This window comes from Ictalurus furcatus, chromosome 16 (genome assembly GCF_023375685.1).
Source record: "Ictalurus furcatus strain D&B chromosome 16, Billie_1.0, whole genome shotgun sequence".
NCBI classification, from domain to species: domain Eukaryota; kingdom Metazoa; phylum Chordata; class Actinopteri; order Siluriformes; family Ictaluridae; genus Ictalurus; species Ictalurus furcatus.
The window spans coordinates 17,673,202-17,690,229 of NC_071270.1; the positions used below are offsets into that span (position 1 = coordinate 17,673,202).

General features: G+C 39.3%; 1 protein-coding gene across 1 annotated transcript; it reads left to right on the forward strand.

Moving 5' to 3' along the window:
- The first annotated feature begins 6 nt into the window (after positions 1-6).
- Positions 7-15,572, forward strand: apbb1 (amyloid beta (A4) precursor protein-binding, family B, member 1 (Fe65)). Its single transcript, XM_053645693.1, has 14 exons — positions 7-271; positions 2,174-3,012; positions 4,788-4,993; positions 5,169-5,222; positions 5,339-5,415; positions 5,551-5,611; positions 6,178-6,324; positions 6,425-6,552; positions 9,232-9,346; positions 9,753-9,837; positions 10,623-10,703; positions 11,527-11,642; positions 11,758-11,934; positions 13,490-15,572. Exons 2-14 carry the CDS (start codon positions 2,193-2,195, stop codon positions 13,649-13,651), a joined length of 2,229 nt encoding a protein of 742 aa, XP_053501668.1. The 5' UTR covers positions 7-271; positions 2,174-2,192; the 3' UTR covers positions 13,652-15,572.
- Positions 15,573-17,028: the final 1,456 nt, after the last annotated feature.

Sequence of the window (17,028 nt, forward strand, 5' to 3'; positions counted from 1 at the left end):
CAGCGTTGGCTAGCTGGCTAATTTTGGAGTCGAGTCCAATTCTGATTCCTGTTGTTGGGAATTGCTAGAGTCGATTCCAAGATGGAGCCGAATCGATTGCACTGTGTAGAGTCAACGTCCCGTAACTGAAGAATCGACTGCTTATGGTGTCGACTCCCAGCCATAGAATACGCTACAACGGAGGAGCTGTGATTGTGGAGGGTGACGGTTTTTGTTTTGCTGGCTTAGTAATAGTAAATAGTGGATATCGATGAAGAATATTTTATAAAAGGTAAGCTGACATTTATTTTTTGCGTTTTATCCGACTAAAACTGTTATTTATTTAGTGGGAGTTAGCTAGAAGGGTGTGTTTGTGTTGGGGCGAGATGAGCGGTCAAGATCATGGAGGATGAACTGGTTAGCGCTGGCTACTAGGGGAATAGCTCGATGACAATTTAGCCTGGAATATTATTTCGTTTAATTAATTTAACGCATTTTACACTGGATAATTGTGTCATAACATTTCAACATTTTGAGCGTTTTGTTATACCGTTATTAGCTAGGTAGTTAGTTAGCTAGTTCCTCCAGCTAGACGAATGTTAAATGCGCAGCTAACGGGACGGCCCACGCTAGCTCGGTGCTACGTGATATTGCAGATAAACACACAAGCCCGGAAAATGCTAATGCCTGCGTTATAGCTCAATACAAGTGTAAAACACTTGTATAAAAGTGTATTTAGATATTATTCAAGAACTTGACGATACACGTCACGATATAAGAGAAAACTCGATACATTTAATAGACTAGCACTTACCACAAGGCCTCGTTATTAACCAGGTTTTGGAGTCATTTTAAATCCAAGTAATAACACAGTATTATAACGAACAGAGCCTCGAACTTACTCTGACACTGCACTGCGGTCCCTAAATGCCAATTATTTAAATATATTTTGTTCAGGAAATGTAAGCAGGCACCACATTTACCGGTGCTCTTATAAATATGTGTAACTCTCAAACTTTCAGAGTACAGACCTCCTTATGCTTGTAGCACAGATTTATTTTAACATCCTCCTCTGACTAGCTAACAAAATATAAGCCAAGAGCAATTTCATTAGTGAACTCTCACTCACAGCATCTATATAGTAATTATTATATTATTATTATTATAACTGTTTCAGTAGTAGCTGAGTCATTACACCATTATAAATATAGAAATATAATAGAAGAATAATAATTTTCAAGACCCTAGGAATATGGACCCTGGACTATGAAAATCATTGTACTAAAATACCATATTGGAAGCTGTCTAGGTAGGTAGTGTTTTTAATCAGTGATATGATACCAGTATCAATGCTTTAATTACCTGATACTGATCCAATACTGACATAGTAACCTCTCGCCTTTAAGTACGCCGCTGCATAAATGTTGTTTCAGTTATTTGAAAAACCTATTATGGTTTTTCAAATATTACCTTTCATGGAGTGTGTTATAGAGCTGTTTGTGAATGTAAAAACATCTGCAGAGTTTCAAAAATCAAAGCGCATGACAAACAGAGTTATTGACTCCCAGAAGAAGGAATCGATTCTGAACAGCTGAAACGAGTCGTTAGTAATTCCGGACTTTACTTCCAGTACGAACCTACATAGGTTTGTAAAAAGAAAAAGTCCCGCCTCTGGTCTTCATCGACTGCTTGCTGACAGCGGTAGACCAATCACAACAGACTGGGACATCTGACCAATCAGAGCAGAGTATGACTGAATCCTTTAGAACGGATTTAAGGAGTCGTTTGTGACACTGTGGGTGGGTGTGGGTGTGGGTGGGGGGGGTGACGGGGGGTCGGTAATACTGCAATTTAAATTATGAGCACATGAAAGTGTTTTTTTGACCTTGGATGCATGTAAATCTATTATATGAGACCTTTAAAACAAAATTAGGCACGTTTCAAAACCATAATAGGTGCGCTTTAAAGATGCCGCTGCATAAATGTTGTTTCAGTTAAGGGGATTCATTATTTTCTGTTCACTACAATAGACTTTCTTAAAGTTTAGAAAGCATAGCTTACAGAACCTGTGCACAATTTTTGAAGCAAGGTACTTATTTAAATCAGGATTCAATTGAAATGAGTTATTTTTTCCTCTGAAAATGGTAGTTTGCTAAATAGTTAATAAATTGCTCTTCCACCAACCCTTTTCCAGAGGTGTCTGGTTCTGTGCCATGTCTTTGGAGAGCACGTCAGACCTGGTTAACGAGAACACGTGTGTACCCTCCTCACTCAGCCTTGATCTGCGCTGCCCACACAGTGCTCTACTGGACACAGAGCTAAGCCCAAAAGGCAAAACGAAAGGCTCGTCCACTTCTTCTTCTTCTTCTTCTTCCAAGAGCCGCCATATCTACGCCAGTACCACCTCCTCACAGCTCCTCACTGGCATCATGGGCGGCCGGGACGATGACGTGTCTCACCGCGAGGAAGAGCGAGCAAGGAATCAAGAAAACGAGCAAGGTCACTCCATCTCTGGGAGCAACGCCAAGTGGATGAAGGAAGGTCAGAACCAGCTGCGCAAAGTCGCAGAGCAGCAGCAGGACCTGAACAGAAATCCAGACCAGAACCTTAACCTGACGGAAAACGAGAACGAGTTTCCGGACGGGAACCCAAACCAGAACCACATGCTTGAGGAGCAAGAGCATGATGTGGAAAACAATAAGAACCTGAAGGTCCTCTGCTCCGACATAGACATCAGGAATACTGCCAATGAACCTCTACTGATCGATACCTCTGAGATTCCCAAAAGCAAGGAGCAAGAGGAAGACGAGGAAGAGGATGAGGAGGAAGAAAGCCTACCTGCCAGTGGTGGAGAGAAAGACACCGATTCCTCTGAGGCACAGAGCAGCAGTGAGTCGAGGAAAAGCGGTGAAGGTGGGAGCAAGAACAGATGTTTACTGTTCAGCAAGAGTGGCGCTCCCAGTGATGAGGACTCCAGTTGTATGTCTCTGTCTCAGGGGAGCACGGCCACCAGCACTCCTGATGGAGATACCGGTAACTCTGGCTTTATTCCTACTGGATTAGTTTTTAATGACTATGTTTACATGGACAGCAATAATCTAATTATTGACCTTATTCTGAATAAGGCAATATTGTGATTAAGGTGTTTACATGAGTCGCTTTTAGAATATCCCTTTCATGTTCCTGTTTTACGTTATAGAACATAGATCGATTAACAGCACACGTCATTACGTCGCCACGCCGTCCGACGTTCCCTCCAGAATTTCACGTATTGACATAAGCTTCCTCTTCGTTATGGTACCGTACACAGTTTTGGGTGTTCCGTTTTTAATTTTACGAAAGCTTCAAGTGCAGTTAATTATTTGTCATGCTATACATGCAAATAGACAACTGCTTGAAGCCGTGTACTTACCTACTATATAGTAGCTGAAATACATGTATTACGCCTAATATGTAGCAGTTAAGAATGCGGTTTCAGACGCAGCCGTGCTCTCTTGTTTGCCGTTAAACGGTTGAGCGCTGCTGTGTGTGTGTGTGTGTGTGTGTGTACACATGTCCTGTTGCACAATGCTGTGAAAACTCCCACATGACGTTAATAGTGTGATTAAGGTGTTTACATGTCTGTAACGCACGTCCATAATGCGACTAAAACAGGAATACTCCACACGTCTTAATTCGATTTGTGTTTACTTCTATGACTTTAGTTGGATTAAGGTAATCAGAAATCGCTGTTTACATGCTAGTTTCTTAATCAGAGTATTGGTTTAATCAGGTTAATATCAGATTATTGTTGTCCATGTAAACATACGTACGTACTGCTTCGAAATTTTGTAGATTGGACTGTTTCATGACCACTTTGTTACTTTAATAATCAAGTGTAGTCAAGTTTTTCAAGTGTTTTAGGACTTGTAATATATAATTTTACAGATTTTATTGATCAGTTTTTTGGGGGGGATTATTGTTTGCAAAAATGCTTGATTTTTGTTGTGGCTTTTTTCAAAATTTGTGATAGAGATGCACCGAAACTAAATTTCTCAGGCGATACCGATAACCGATTATTCAGAGTGAGCGTTTCACTGCTGCTACTTTCGGTGTAAAATTTTTAGCAGTGCAGAGCTTACAGAGCTTACAAACTGCAGTTTTGTCATCATTCCACACAAGACATCATCTTTACAAAATCGATGTGTTTTCCCGCCCTCTTTTTATTGACCGGATATAATCGACCCTAATCATCAGATGTTTTTAAACTATCGGCCGATAGCCGGAAAAATAGCCTTTATAATCGTTATCGGCTGATACATTGGTGCATCTCTGGTTTTGGTGCTAGTTTTTTTTGGTGGAAAACTACTTGAATTGGCGAAATAGCACAAAATTGTTTTGCACCGTCTTTCACAGTGATTTTTCTTGGTAAATGAGACCTTTTAGCTGTATTCATGTTCGACGCACATGAATGGAAGAGGGCTTTGGCCGAGTGTGCATTGTCCCAAATCTGCAATAATTTTGAAGAATTGCAAGCTTCTCCAAATATTGCAGAGTTTCCTTGATTTTGCTTTAATTTCTGTGATCACAGAATCCTGGAGGGACTGATTTTAATATGAAGCTTGTAACAGGCTGTTGGAAAGCTGATAAGCAGTAATGTTATACAATGGTTCTCACTTGTTTTAGGGTTTTGTTTACCGAAACAGCTCAGTCCACAGCCAAAGCAAGCTGCTTAGTTCTGACCCCTAAAAAGCAACCCCTCTGTTTAACAATTCTTCCGTGCTTTCACTCTTTATTGCTGTTCCACCACCACGTGGTGTGACTATTAGAGTCGTACTGGGACCGCAGTGCATTTGAGACAGACACGGACCTGCCAGCCGGGTGGATGCGAGTGCGGGACACTTCTGGCACCTACTACTGGCACATTCCTACAGGCACCACGCAGTGGGAGCCACCATCTCCAATGGAAGATGGTGCAGTGCCAGAGAGACCATCCAGCACCTCCCCTGCAATTACACCCTCTGAGGAACCACAGGTACAAGCAGTGGTCCATTTATATTTAACAAATGAGATTATACTTTAATAGACATATTTCTTTTAGCTAACTTTGCGACTAATACTGTACAGCACTGTTAATAGTTGAAAGGATGGCCTTCTCTCTCTGTGTATATGTGTGTATATCAAGCATAGAAACATGTTTCTGTTTTTAGATGACATGGAATGGAGTACCTCGTCAAAACAGATTCAATGATGACTTGTGGAAGGTGGGTTCAGCTTGGTGTGGTTTACTGTCTATTTATATGTACTGCAGATTTTATACACTTTTTAAGAGTAAACTCTGAAGCCTGAAATGTTTTGCTGCTGTTTTATTACGTTGAAGGAGGAGGATGTAACTTCTGATCAGAGTCTAAAGGAATTCGAAGGGGCTACTCTGCGCTACGCCTCCATCAATCTCAGGTATAACTTGTTTTTTTAGCATTCAGAGATACAGTATAGGCGAATGCACTATACTGTCTGTGCTATTTAAAAATGATGCATATTCTTGCTCTTAAAACATTTTCGTTTACATCTGCTGTCTCTGTTTATTCCCAGCTGTTCTCAGTCAGAGGGAGAAGAGAAACCAAGTTCGTACAGCACTGATGGAGAGGCCAAGGTATGGAATGCAGTGTTTATCAACACTACTCTGCTACTTGTATGTTGGAATAGTTGCTTAAAAGTTTCAAAAGGTTACTTCGGGACGGCTGTGGCTCAGGTGGTAGAGCGGGTTGTCCACTAATCGTAGGGTTGGAGGTTCGATTCCCGGCCCACATGACTCCACATGCCGAAGTACCCTTAGGCAAAACACTGAACCCTAAGTTGCTCCCGATGGCAAGTTAGCGCCTTGCATGGCAGCTCTGCTAACATTAGTGTGTGAGTGTATGGGTGAATGAGACACAGTGTAAAGCGCTTTGGAAAAAAGCGCTATATAAGTGCCATTTATACCATTTTATACCATTATATTTTTACCATTTACTTCCTTAGAAGCTGCTTGATTAACAAAAAATAAGGAAGTTACCAGCTTGGTAATGGATAATGTTTTTTGCATGATCAAACCACTTAAGTCCATCTGAACAGCTTGTAAGTTATTATGAAATAATGTATTTTAGTTTCAGATTATTTTGTAGTGCATGCAGCATCACTACAATCCATAATCCCTTCTGTGGTTTGTGTCTTTTGTAGTGTTTTGCTGTGCGATCTCTGGGCTGGGTGGAGATATCTGAGGAAGAGATGGCACCTGGCAAGAGCAGCATTGCCGTCAATAACTGCATCAGGCAGCTCTCCTACCACAAACACAACCTGCACGACACAGCCGGCATCTGGGGAGAGGTGTGTGTTTGTGTGCACTGATTCTGTTTGTTGCAAGGAGGAAAACTTGAAGTAAGTGAATGAATGGAAGTTGGTGATTATATGGCACTGTATTCTTCAGGGTAAGGACATGCTCCTGGTGCTAGAGAACGAGATGCTAAATCTGATTGATCCTCTGGGACAGACCCTCCTCCACTCACAGCCTATAGTCAGCATCCGCGTGTGGGGCGTCGGCAGGGACAACGGCAGGTGAGTACAATAACCACGTGTGACCAAAACACAAATCTTTAATCTATTCTTCTGGAATGTTTTCAGGGTCATGGCAAGTCCTTAAAACCTGCCAGCTCCTTGATCTTTAAACAAAGTGATAATTGTACATATTAATTCATTTCTATATTTAATTTGTAGCATTACAATTTAACGTGAACTTTGGACATTTCCCATGCAGTTATTTAACAGCCAGACATTAATATTTAAATAGATGATATTCTGGCATAGTGATGCTACGTTTTACATGTTGCTTCACTTTTCTTCCAGTCATCAGTATGCAACCTATTCATCTGTTTTATGTATTAGCTTTTATCATAACTTATTTTAAGTGCGGCTAAGCTATTATTCATTTTTAATGGGAGTTGTGATGTTGAGCAACCTCAGAAGAGGCTACTAAATATAATTATGACCTCAAAAGCTCAGCATGTTAGTGTTGGCAAAGGTGCTAAGTTGACAGATTGTTAAATACCCCGTTCAGTTCTGTACAAAAGGAGCAGTTATTCTCTTGCAAGGCATGTTGCAGTGAAAACACTGCCGACCCTTCCTCTTCCCTACAGCTATATGTATGCTTTCTGTGTTGCCTTTTAAGTTAAAGTGGTTTCCGACTGGACACTGAGCTAATGCGAAAAAATATTACCACAAGTCCTCTTAAGAGTACATTCTCTGCCATAATGCTTTTTCTCCTTACATTTCTCTTGTTAAATGATGCTGCATAAATGATACATATTTTGCTAGACATAATGCTTAATGACATGCATGATTTATTTGATTTTAGTTTAAGTTGACTTGCTAGACTAAGTTGGACTTTTGTTGTGCTCCCTCATTTGTTTGCTGTTCAAACTTGTTTCGGTTTCTCTTTATGCTGCTGCATTCTGGGACTCAGGGAGAGGTAGTGTATTGCTATTATTGTGCATTATTTTCCATAATTGTGGTTTTCATGGCGATATGCTGCCACAGCTGATTTTCACCCCACCAGCCTCATTTTCATGACCAGCTCACTGTGTGGAATACACACTCACAGTGTCAAATGCTGTTGATGAATATAAATAAATATTCCATTTATATTACATTTATATCTGTAGTTAGATCTAGTGTGCTTTATACAGTCATGTGAAAAAGTGAGTACACCCCATAGAAATTGTTGGCTTTTCTGACATATTTGGACAAGCAAACATTTGGTCATCTTTGACACAGTGTCTGTTAAAGAAGTTAAGGAAAATTAGTTTTTTCAATCATTTATTCAACAGAAATATAAATAGACGAGATTCTTCTGTTTCAAGATTTCAATGGGATTCAAATCCGGGCTTTGAGTAGGCCATTCCATAACCCTCCATTTCTTCTTTTTGATCCATTCCTTGGTTGATTTGCTAGTGTGCTTAGGATCATTATCCTGGTGAAAGGTCCACTTTCCGTTCAACTTCAACTTGCAGACAGTTGGCCTCACATTATCTTCAAACACTCTGATATGATGTTGAATCAGTGAATGGAAGCTGTCCAGTCCCTGAGGCAGCGAAGCAACCCAAAACCATAACATTTCCATCACCGTGCTTCACAGTTGGTATGAGGTGCTTCTCCTGAAAACCTGTCTTTGGTCTGTGCCAAACATGTCTGCTGTTACTGTGGCCAAATGACTCTTTGATTCATCTGTCCAGAGCTCATTATTCCAAAAGGCCTGGTCTTTGCCTATATGCTCATTGGCAAACTGTAGTCTTGTAAAGGCTTTTTTCCTGGCACACCTCTCATGCAGGTCAAATTTGTGCAATCTCCTTCTGATTGTAGAAGCGCGCACTTTGACATCAACGGTTACAAGATTTACTAACGGATCCTGTGATCAAATTTTGGGCTTTTTGGAGACTTTTTTTTTTTGCATCAGACTGTCTGCTCTTGGGCTGAATTGGCTGGGACAACCAGTCCTGGACAAATTGGCAGTCTTTTGAAATCTGCACCATTTGTAGATGATTTTCCTTACAGTGGAATGATTTATTTCAAATCATTTGGAGATCTTTTTAAATCCCTTGCCAGACTTAGTCATGCACAACCGTTTTCTGAAGGCCTTACAAAAATCTTTAGATATTGGCATGATGACACCACACACCTCAATAGCAATGGGAACACCAGACACTAGATATGAGAGGGGTATAAATAAGAGGTTCCACCTGCACTCCCTAAGCATTTTCTAAGCACTGGTACCCAATCTTGAACACCTAATTCTAATTTTAGGAATTTAAAGGTGTGATAAATGTAGGGGTGTAGTTATTTTTTCCATGTGTTCTGTAGTTCTTTTTAAAAATTTAAATTGTGAAAATGACTACAAAATGTCAATTTTGTGTGTCATTTGTTAGTGTATCATCTTTATTAATAGGCACTGTTTCAAATAAGATCAAATGTTTGCTTGTCCAAATATGTAAAAAAAAACCAAACAAAAAAAACAACAAAAAAAACCCCAACAATTTCCATGGGTTGTATTTATTTTTTCACATGACTGTGTTTCATTGATTTATTATACTTAGAAGTAGCAATACTATGACGTTGTAGTGCCCTTCATTTCATCCCTCATCATTTTAATCTTAAAGCCATCCGTCGTCCTTAATCCTCACAACCCAAATATGTGTGTATGTTTGTGCATGTGAGCACTCAGTTATGACTGTTTCACCACAGGGACTTTGCCTACGTGGCTCGAGACAAGCTAACCCATGTTCTGAAGTGTCACGTGTTCCGGTGTGACACTCCTGCCAAGAACATTGCCACCAGCATGCATGACATCTGTTCTAAGGTTAGCATTTCTCTTCTATGGAATTAGCACTGACCGTGTTTTGTAGTGAATTTCCTGAATCCAAATATCCAATGATATCTGTTCTTAAAAAACAGTAAAAATGGTGACCGTAGACACCATAGAGTCTGTCTAAAATAGCATTTTATGTGTGCTTTTTGGCAGCCCTTTTCTGTTGTCATGGCATTTTGTACTTTTTCTAAACTCTGAGCCTGCAATAAGGCCAAGTAGGATGGTTCTTCATTTTTTTTGTGTGAGAATGTTTTGTGAATTTTTTATATGTTAAAATAAAGCAGGTAAAAGCAAGTAGCATCTATAAAATTTACTTAGCAAAGCAGCTCTGGGAACAGGGAACTACATAATTGTTGTAAAATTAAAAAAGGTTGTCTATACTTTGTGTATGTTGCAGATTATGGCACAGAGGAAGTCCTCAAAATCAAGTCTAAACAGACTCAACATTGATCCCTCCAAACTAGTGGACATTCCGGTTCAGGGTATGTAACATCACTCGACAATTATGAAGAATATTCAGTACAGTATAGGACGTACATGTGGCAAGTTAAATAGGTACACCTGCTTATATATACAGTTATCTAATCAGCCAATCATGTGGCAACAGCACAGTGCAGAAAATCATGCAGATACAGGTCAGGTGTTTAAATGAATGTTCACATCAAACTTCAGAATGGGAAAAATGTGATTTCAGTGACTGACCATGCTTTCAGTTGTGAAGATAAGAAAATGGCCAAGCAATATTTTTCCAATATTCAGCTGCCCAGTTTTGGTGAGCCTGTCACCATTGTAGCCTTAGAGTCCTGTTCTTGTTTTGACAGGAGTGACACCTGATCTGTTCTTCTACTCTTGTCGCCCATCTGCCTCTTGCTTTTCTGCTCGCCACAATTGTAACTTGATTATTTGAGTTACCTTAGTCTTCCTGTCAGCTCAAGGCAGTCTGGACATTCTCCTCTGACCACAGAACTGGATGTTTGTTTTTCGCACCATTCTGTGTAAACTCTAGAGTCAGCAGATCAGTCGTTTCTGAAATATTAAGACCAGCCATTTTGTTCCTAATTCTGATGTTTGATGTGAACATTAACTGAAGCTCTTGATCTGTATCTGCATGATTTTATGCATTGCCCTGCTACAACATGATCGCTGATTGGATAATTGCTGGTGTACAGGTATTCCTATTAATGTAGGCAGTGAGTGTTTTTATATGGGAAGATACTTCCTGTATGGTTGTAGCAGGTCGCATGACTTCTACATTTTTAACTTGTAGAGTTCCCAGCACCAAAGAATGAGCTGGTCCAGCGTTTCCAGGTGCGCTACCTTGGTAATGTAGCGGTGGCAAAACCAGTAGGTAAGGAACACTGTTGTCTTTTAGGCGTTGTTACTGTGTGAATCTGAAAGCTGCTTTTGTTAGGGCCAAATGCTACACTGGTGTTTTCTTGTTCTGCTCAGGAATGCAGATTTATGAAAATGATTTAGGGAGGGAGAGGTATTTCCTGACTCAACCTCAGAGAAGCCTCAAAGCCTTACTAAAACAGACCAAACCAAGAGTATCAAACTTCCTGGAAGCTCAACAAAGATTTGTTTTCTCTCTTTTAAGACACCAGGTTCAAACTTGGGGGGCAATCTTAGGGGGCAATCTTAGGGGGCATTATAAAAATTGCTGTGCACAAAATGAGGTTTGAGTTTAAATGAAATTTTTTTAAGCCACATTTCATCAGCTTCTAGTTAAGTGGAAGTCTTTCCTTACAGTGGAGATTCATATAAATTGTACTTCCAAAATTTCCACACGGACACTGTTGTCTGGCGTTCTGTATATGTCATTAAATAAAACACTGCATTAGAGTCTGCATCCTGTAGTTGTGCTTGCATTCAAGTTAGCATGTGCACATTGGGATTAATAAAGAGGATTATGCATATTAGATGGTGCATGCATGTTTTCTATTTGCATATGTTACTACATACTTTAACTCTGGAATTCATACACACTTTTTTAAATGAGGCCACAGGACTGGAGTGTGACACCGCTGATCCAAAGAAAATTGTTGTTGGCCAATTAAATGTAGACCATGTGTGTACTGATGCGTTTACACATTCTGAAATGGTTACACTTTCAGCAGTATGATTTTAAGTTTTGTAATACTGGTCATTTGTCTTGCTGTGTGTTCACTCAGGCATGGAAATTGTTAATTCTGCCTTGGAGACTGCACTTGCCTCTGGAGACAAAGCAGATTGGAGTCCTGTGACTGTGAATGTGGCCTCTGCTACTCTTACTATTCTTATTTCAGATGTGAGTATAATTACACACACACACAGCATAATAGTTATTTTTGTAGTATGTCTGCATTTATTTTGCTGTGGTTTGAAATAGCACATTGCATCTGTCGTTTGTCTTGTGGGTGTAGACTGAGGAGGTTCTGTCGGAGTGTCGGGTGCGCTTCCTGTCATTCATGGGTGTAGGGAAAGATGTACATACTTTTGCCTTCATCATGGCCGAAGGCCCCGGAGATTTCATCTGCCACATGTTCTGGTGCGAGCCCAATGCTGCCAGTCTTAGTGAGGCCGTGCAGGCTGCGTGCATGGTAAGTAAAAGGAACAAGGTACTACTGTCAAGGTGTAGATCAGAGAAGCCAAACTGTGGGTTTGATGTTACTGTAAGCAGAGGACAAAATTAACCACATTCTGGGGAAAAGAATGTGAAAAAAGAGCTTAAATGATGTGTTCTTGCCTGGGTGCTTAAATCAGTCAGTAACTTATATTTGTGAACAACATAAATCTTGACAGATGCTTGTTGTTATAGTGTCAACTAACTAACAATCACAAGGTATGAGGTTTGAATAGGTTATGACTATACCAACTGCTCACTGAAAATGTATGCAGTTGTACAAAAATAAGCAGATCTGCCAAAGCCGATGCATTTTTGTAGGAAAAATAAAATATGCCACTTGACAGGTGAATCGGGAATGGCCGACAGTAGTTTGTGTCAGTATTTATTGACCCCCTGGAAGCCTCTCCCCTTCTCCCATTACACATTAGTAAGAGGTCTCCCATTTAATCTCTGGTCTCTTGATTTTCTTGCATGAAAGATGTGGCCTCACTGTCTGTCAGGGCAATTCGAGAATGTTTTGAGTTCATTAATGCAAAATAAAATCTGTCACTGTATGTTTGACTTACTGACATTAGAAAAAAAGGGGGGGGGTAAATAGACCTATAATGAAGAGTTAAATCTAACACTTTACATATAATGTGAATGGTAATGGTCATTAGAAAGTGATTAAAAGCACCGCTTGCTCTCCTGCACCAGTCAGCACAGACACGTTCAACGCCAAGAACCTTCAACTCACCTTCACAGGGTTCCCACGGGTCATGGAATTTCTGGAATGTCATGTAAATTTAATAAAGTCTATTCCAGTCATGGAAAGTCAGGGAATTTGATCATTTTGGGATTGAAGTCAGGGAATATCAGAATATACATCAGTCTTTTATTTTTCTTTTTTCTTTTCTTTTTCTTTTTTTTTTTTTACAGTGTGCTCATTTGCTGAATGTGACATGGTGTTATGGGTTAAAAATGTACTTAAAATGGCTTATGGTACCTTGTAAATGAATTGATTTTATTTCCATTAAAGAAATATATGTTGTTTTATTAGGATCATTTTGTTTATTAGGTGTAAAGACTAGTCATGAGATAAGTATATGTTCTTTTTAAGCAATGAAAACTAAGTTTTGCACTGAACATGTCTGTTAACCAGGAAATCAAGCTTACAGGTTTAATGGGTTAAAATAGTCAGTTTTTTTCTGCTCAGTACCCAGGCAATACATTGTACCATTCTTTGCACAGTAGGTCATGGAAATTCAAGATTTTGGTCTGGGAAAGTCAGGAAAAAGTCATGGAATTTTATATTTGACTTGGAGTGTGAACCCTGTCTTTACATGCATTAGTGGTTTGTGAAAGGACTGAAAAGTTAAGTCCATGACTATTTCATATTGCTTTGCAAATGGGAAACTGTAGTATTTTGTGCTGGTCATCACCTTTATACAGCCTGCCTTTAATGGATGTTTTGAGGCTGCACTATATTGCCCGTATAAAAGAATGCAGTAGTTGTCATTTGATATCTCTGTGTGTGTGTCTGGTTCCAGCTGAGGTATCAGAAGTGTCTGGATGCCAGGCCCCCCAGCAGTATCTCGTGTTTGCCTGGCCCTCCTGCAGACTCTGTTGCTCGCAGGGTGGGCTCCAGTGTCAAGAAGGGCGTGCAAAGCCTGCTGGGAACATTCAAGAGATCTGGAGCCCAGACACCATGAGAAAATGAGTCCTCCCCAACGTGGCTCTAATTCTTCACCTCCCTCCACACCCCAGTTTGTCCTCCACCTGTCAGCTGTAGATCTCAATCGAGCGTGGAACACGCATTTCGTTTCTCCTGGCCTCATCTGATGAGCTCAGGTTCCCCTGCATTTGTATGTTTGTATGATTGTATGATCAAAACATGATTTAGAATTGTTCCACAATAATTATGTTAACACTATTTCACACTTTGGTCTAGGTAGATAGTATTGTATCTCATTACTGATTCTTCAGCAATGTCCTTTTTGGGGTTTGAAAGTGATCGAGCATATGCATATATGTCTGTCTCCTTAAAAACTGGACCAAAATCGTCATCACAATGAACGCAAAGTACTTAATGTGTTCATTAAGTAAAAATAACGCGTGACTACATGCGCTTTTTAAAAACACTAAAACTAGCAACAAGCAACATCACTACAGTTAATGTAATGTACTAAATGTACTGTAACACTGAGGTTGACACTGCTGTTTTTAAATATGGAAAACACATGACAATAAGTATGTTTAAATAGAACGGATGGATCTTCTAAAAAAAAAAAGTTGTGTGTGTATTTTCCGTTAACAGAACACACTGCGTGTGCTTGTGTAGTTAGGATGCTTTCACACTAGACATTATTTTTTTTTTTTTTTCCTCAGCCGCAAGCGCATGTTTTGCACATAATCCTATGGGAAGCAGCCACAAAGTGCACTGCTTTTTAAATAACGTTGCAGCCAGCGTTTTTTTAGTCACAGAGGAGCATTTTGCGGCACAAGCAAGAAAAACAAACATCGGAAACAACTCTGTGGAAAAAAAAATTGTCTGGTTAGTGAAGCAATATATTGAGATTTGCAACATGAATTACTCACTATTTTTGGGATGTGATGTGATGTCTCACTTTAACCGTGGCTGCATTCAGCAAAGTCACACAAGTAGCTCCACAAGCATCCTTCTCGTCGCTATAGTTAAACAAATCTTTATTTAATCTTAAATGCTGACAATAATCAGTCAAATCTAGATGGAAAGCTTGTCTAGTTAGTTCCAAGTTATCGATAGGACTGGTAAGAGTGTTGTGGTTACAGTGTGTGTGTGTCCTGTGTTCCCATATCAGCACGAAAAATGCATCAGCCAGTGATTTTTCCCTGTAAAAAAAAACAAGTGTGAAAGCACCCTTAGCGTGTAGATTTAGCATAATCACACAACAAGAGCTAGACTATAAATCTACACTGTATATGACACATCTGACCACATGTTGATGTGACCTTATCAGTGCATTATAAGTTTATTATTTACACGTTTTGATGTTTGTTTGGTTTTTTTTCTCTGACTGGAATTATTTAAACAGATTATTTATATACTCTAAAATAGCGTTACTGTATCATAGTCTTCCAAAAGGAACCGGCTCAGCGAAGAGCCCCTGGATATTTCACTAGCTTAAACGGGCATTAGTGATGGAATTATTTTGTAGGATTTTTTAAAAGGATTTTAAGTTGTGTTAGTAGGATATTGTGTTTCCCTGCTGGGTGGGAATTCTGTTTTTTAGACATGTGAGGTCTCACCACTATGTGGTATTTTTGTTTTTTGTTTTGTAAAAGGAGTGACTCTATCATGTTTCTGAATGTGTACAAGTTTGCCTTCACCGGGTTAGCGAGGTCTGATCTGGAGTGGAAGTGCTTTAATCATGCAGTGTAGGTGTAGGCATAGTGATGTACAGGTAGAGGGCGCTCTCTGCTTTCCGCTGGTCTTGTACAATAATGCCAGGCTCATTTCTCATGGTTTCATTGTGACGTGTGTGTGTATTTTAGAACAAAACAAAAAAAAATCTCATATACACTTGAAAGAACCATGTCACTGATTTGTCATGTGTACATACAGGTTACACACACTGATCCATTTCCCCTCTCGTGTACCTTGTAATATAATTCATCATGACTTGCCTCGCTGTTTGGCTCTAAAACCAGTAACAGCCATTCACAAACATCACATCCTACGATTACTCACTGAATGTTATTGTGTATATAAACTAATATAGTGATAGTAGCAGAATGCACCCATATCCAGTAGCACATTTCCCTGATTGCTAACAGGTAGTGTAAACTGTACTTCAGTCACAGATGCTTTTTTTTTTTTTCCTTCTTCTCAGTTTACTGTTCAGTTGGCTTGTGAATAAGCCTTAGCTTTTAGCTCAGCTGCTAAAGAACGAATGTTGTATGAAAGGAAGCAGGAGTTATCGGTCATTGTTTAAAAAAAAACCCATGTCACAATAGCTTGCATTGCAGTCGCTTTATTAAACAAAAAATCTGTATGTGGTTGTGTCTCAACATTTCCTCTAAACTGTAAGGGACTGTAGATCTACAGTGCCCTCCACTAAAATTGGCACCCTTGGTAAAAAATGAGCAAAGAATGCTGTGAAAATCTGTCTTTATTTTTGGATCTTTTGTTCAAAAAATTCAAAAACATACTCTCATAGATATCAAACAATTGCAAACACAGGTGTGTGTGTGTGTGTGTGTGTGTATGTATATATATATATATATATATATATATATATATATATATATATATATATATAAAAACTTTGTTAAATATAGGTGTGCCACAATTATTGCCACCCTTTTAGTCTTTACTACTTAATCTTTAATACTTTGTGCTACCTCCCTTTGCCAAGATAACAGCTCTGAGTCTTCTCCTATAATGCCTGATGAAGTTGGAGAATACATGGCAAGGGATCTGAGACCATTCCTCCATACAGAATCTCTCTAGATCCTTCACATTTCCAGGTCCACGCTGGCAGTGGAGGACACTGTAGATCACTTCATGTCATGGAGATTGGTAACAACATGGAACAAAATTATGTATTGTACTTCATTCAAGGAATGTAAATGTTAGTTTACTAATCAATTTTTAGGAAAATCAGCTTTTCTTTTTCTTTCTTTTTTTTTTATATACAAAAAAAAACTGAACAATGAATGACTGTGCCAAAGTGCACAAAGCCTTCATAACCAGCCAGCTAACATCATATTTCTTTATGCATAATAAAGCCATCTGTGAGCGCGTTATCTGGGTAGGTGTGTGCTATGGCAGTGCATTTTCTGATGTGTAATATGCAAATATTATTCAAGTGTTTAGTGTTTCTAGAATGCATTTAAGTTTTCAGTTCAGCAAGAGAGACCATTTCTCTTTTTTGTTTTTGCTCGTTTTGAATTGCTTTCTTATAATGTAAATTAGGTGTCATGTACTGTATATACATATTAATATGATATGTCTCTTGACAAAATAAAAGTTACTGTCTGTCTCCTCGCTGAGGACTGTGTGCTAAAATGAATTTTATAATACAAGTATAAACTAATGTAGGGCCTC

Coding starts and splice junctions, on each gene's coding strand:
- apbb1 (XM_053645693.1), top strand. CDS start 2,193: ATGTCTTTGGAGAGCACGTCAGACCTGGTTAACGAGAACACGTGTGTA. Junction 5,223..5,338: donor TCAATGATGACTTGTGGAAG/GTGGGTTCAGCT, acceptor ATTACGTTGAAG/GAGGAGGATGTAACTTCTGA. Junction 11,643..11,757: donor TTACTATTCTTATTTCAGAT/GTGAGTATAATT, acceptor TTGTGGGTGTAG/ACTGAGGAGGTTCTGTCGGA.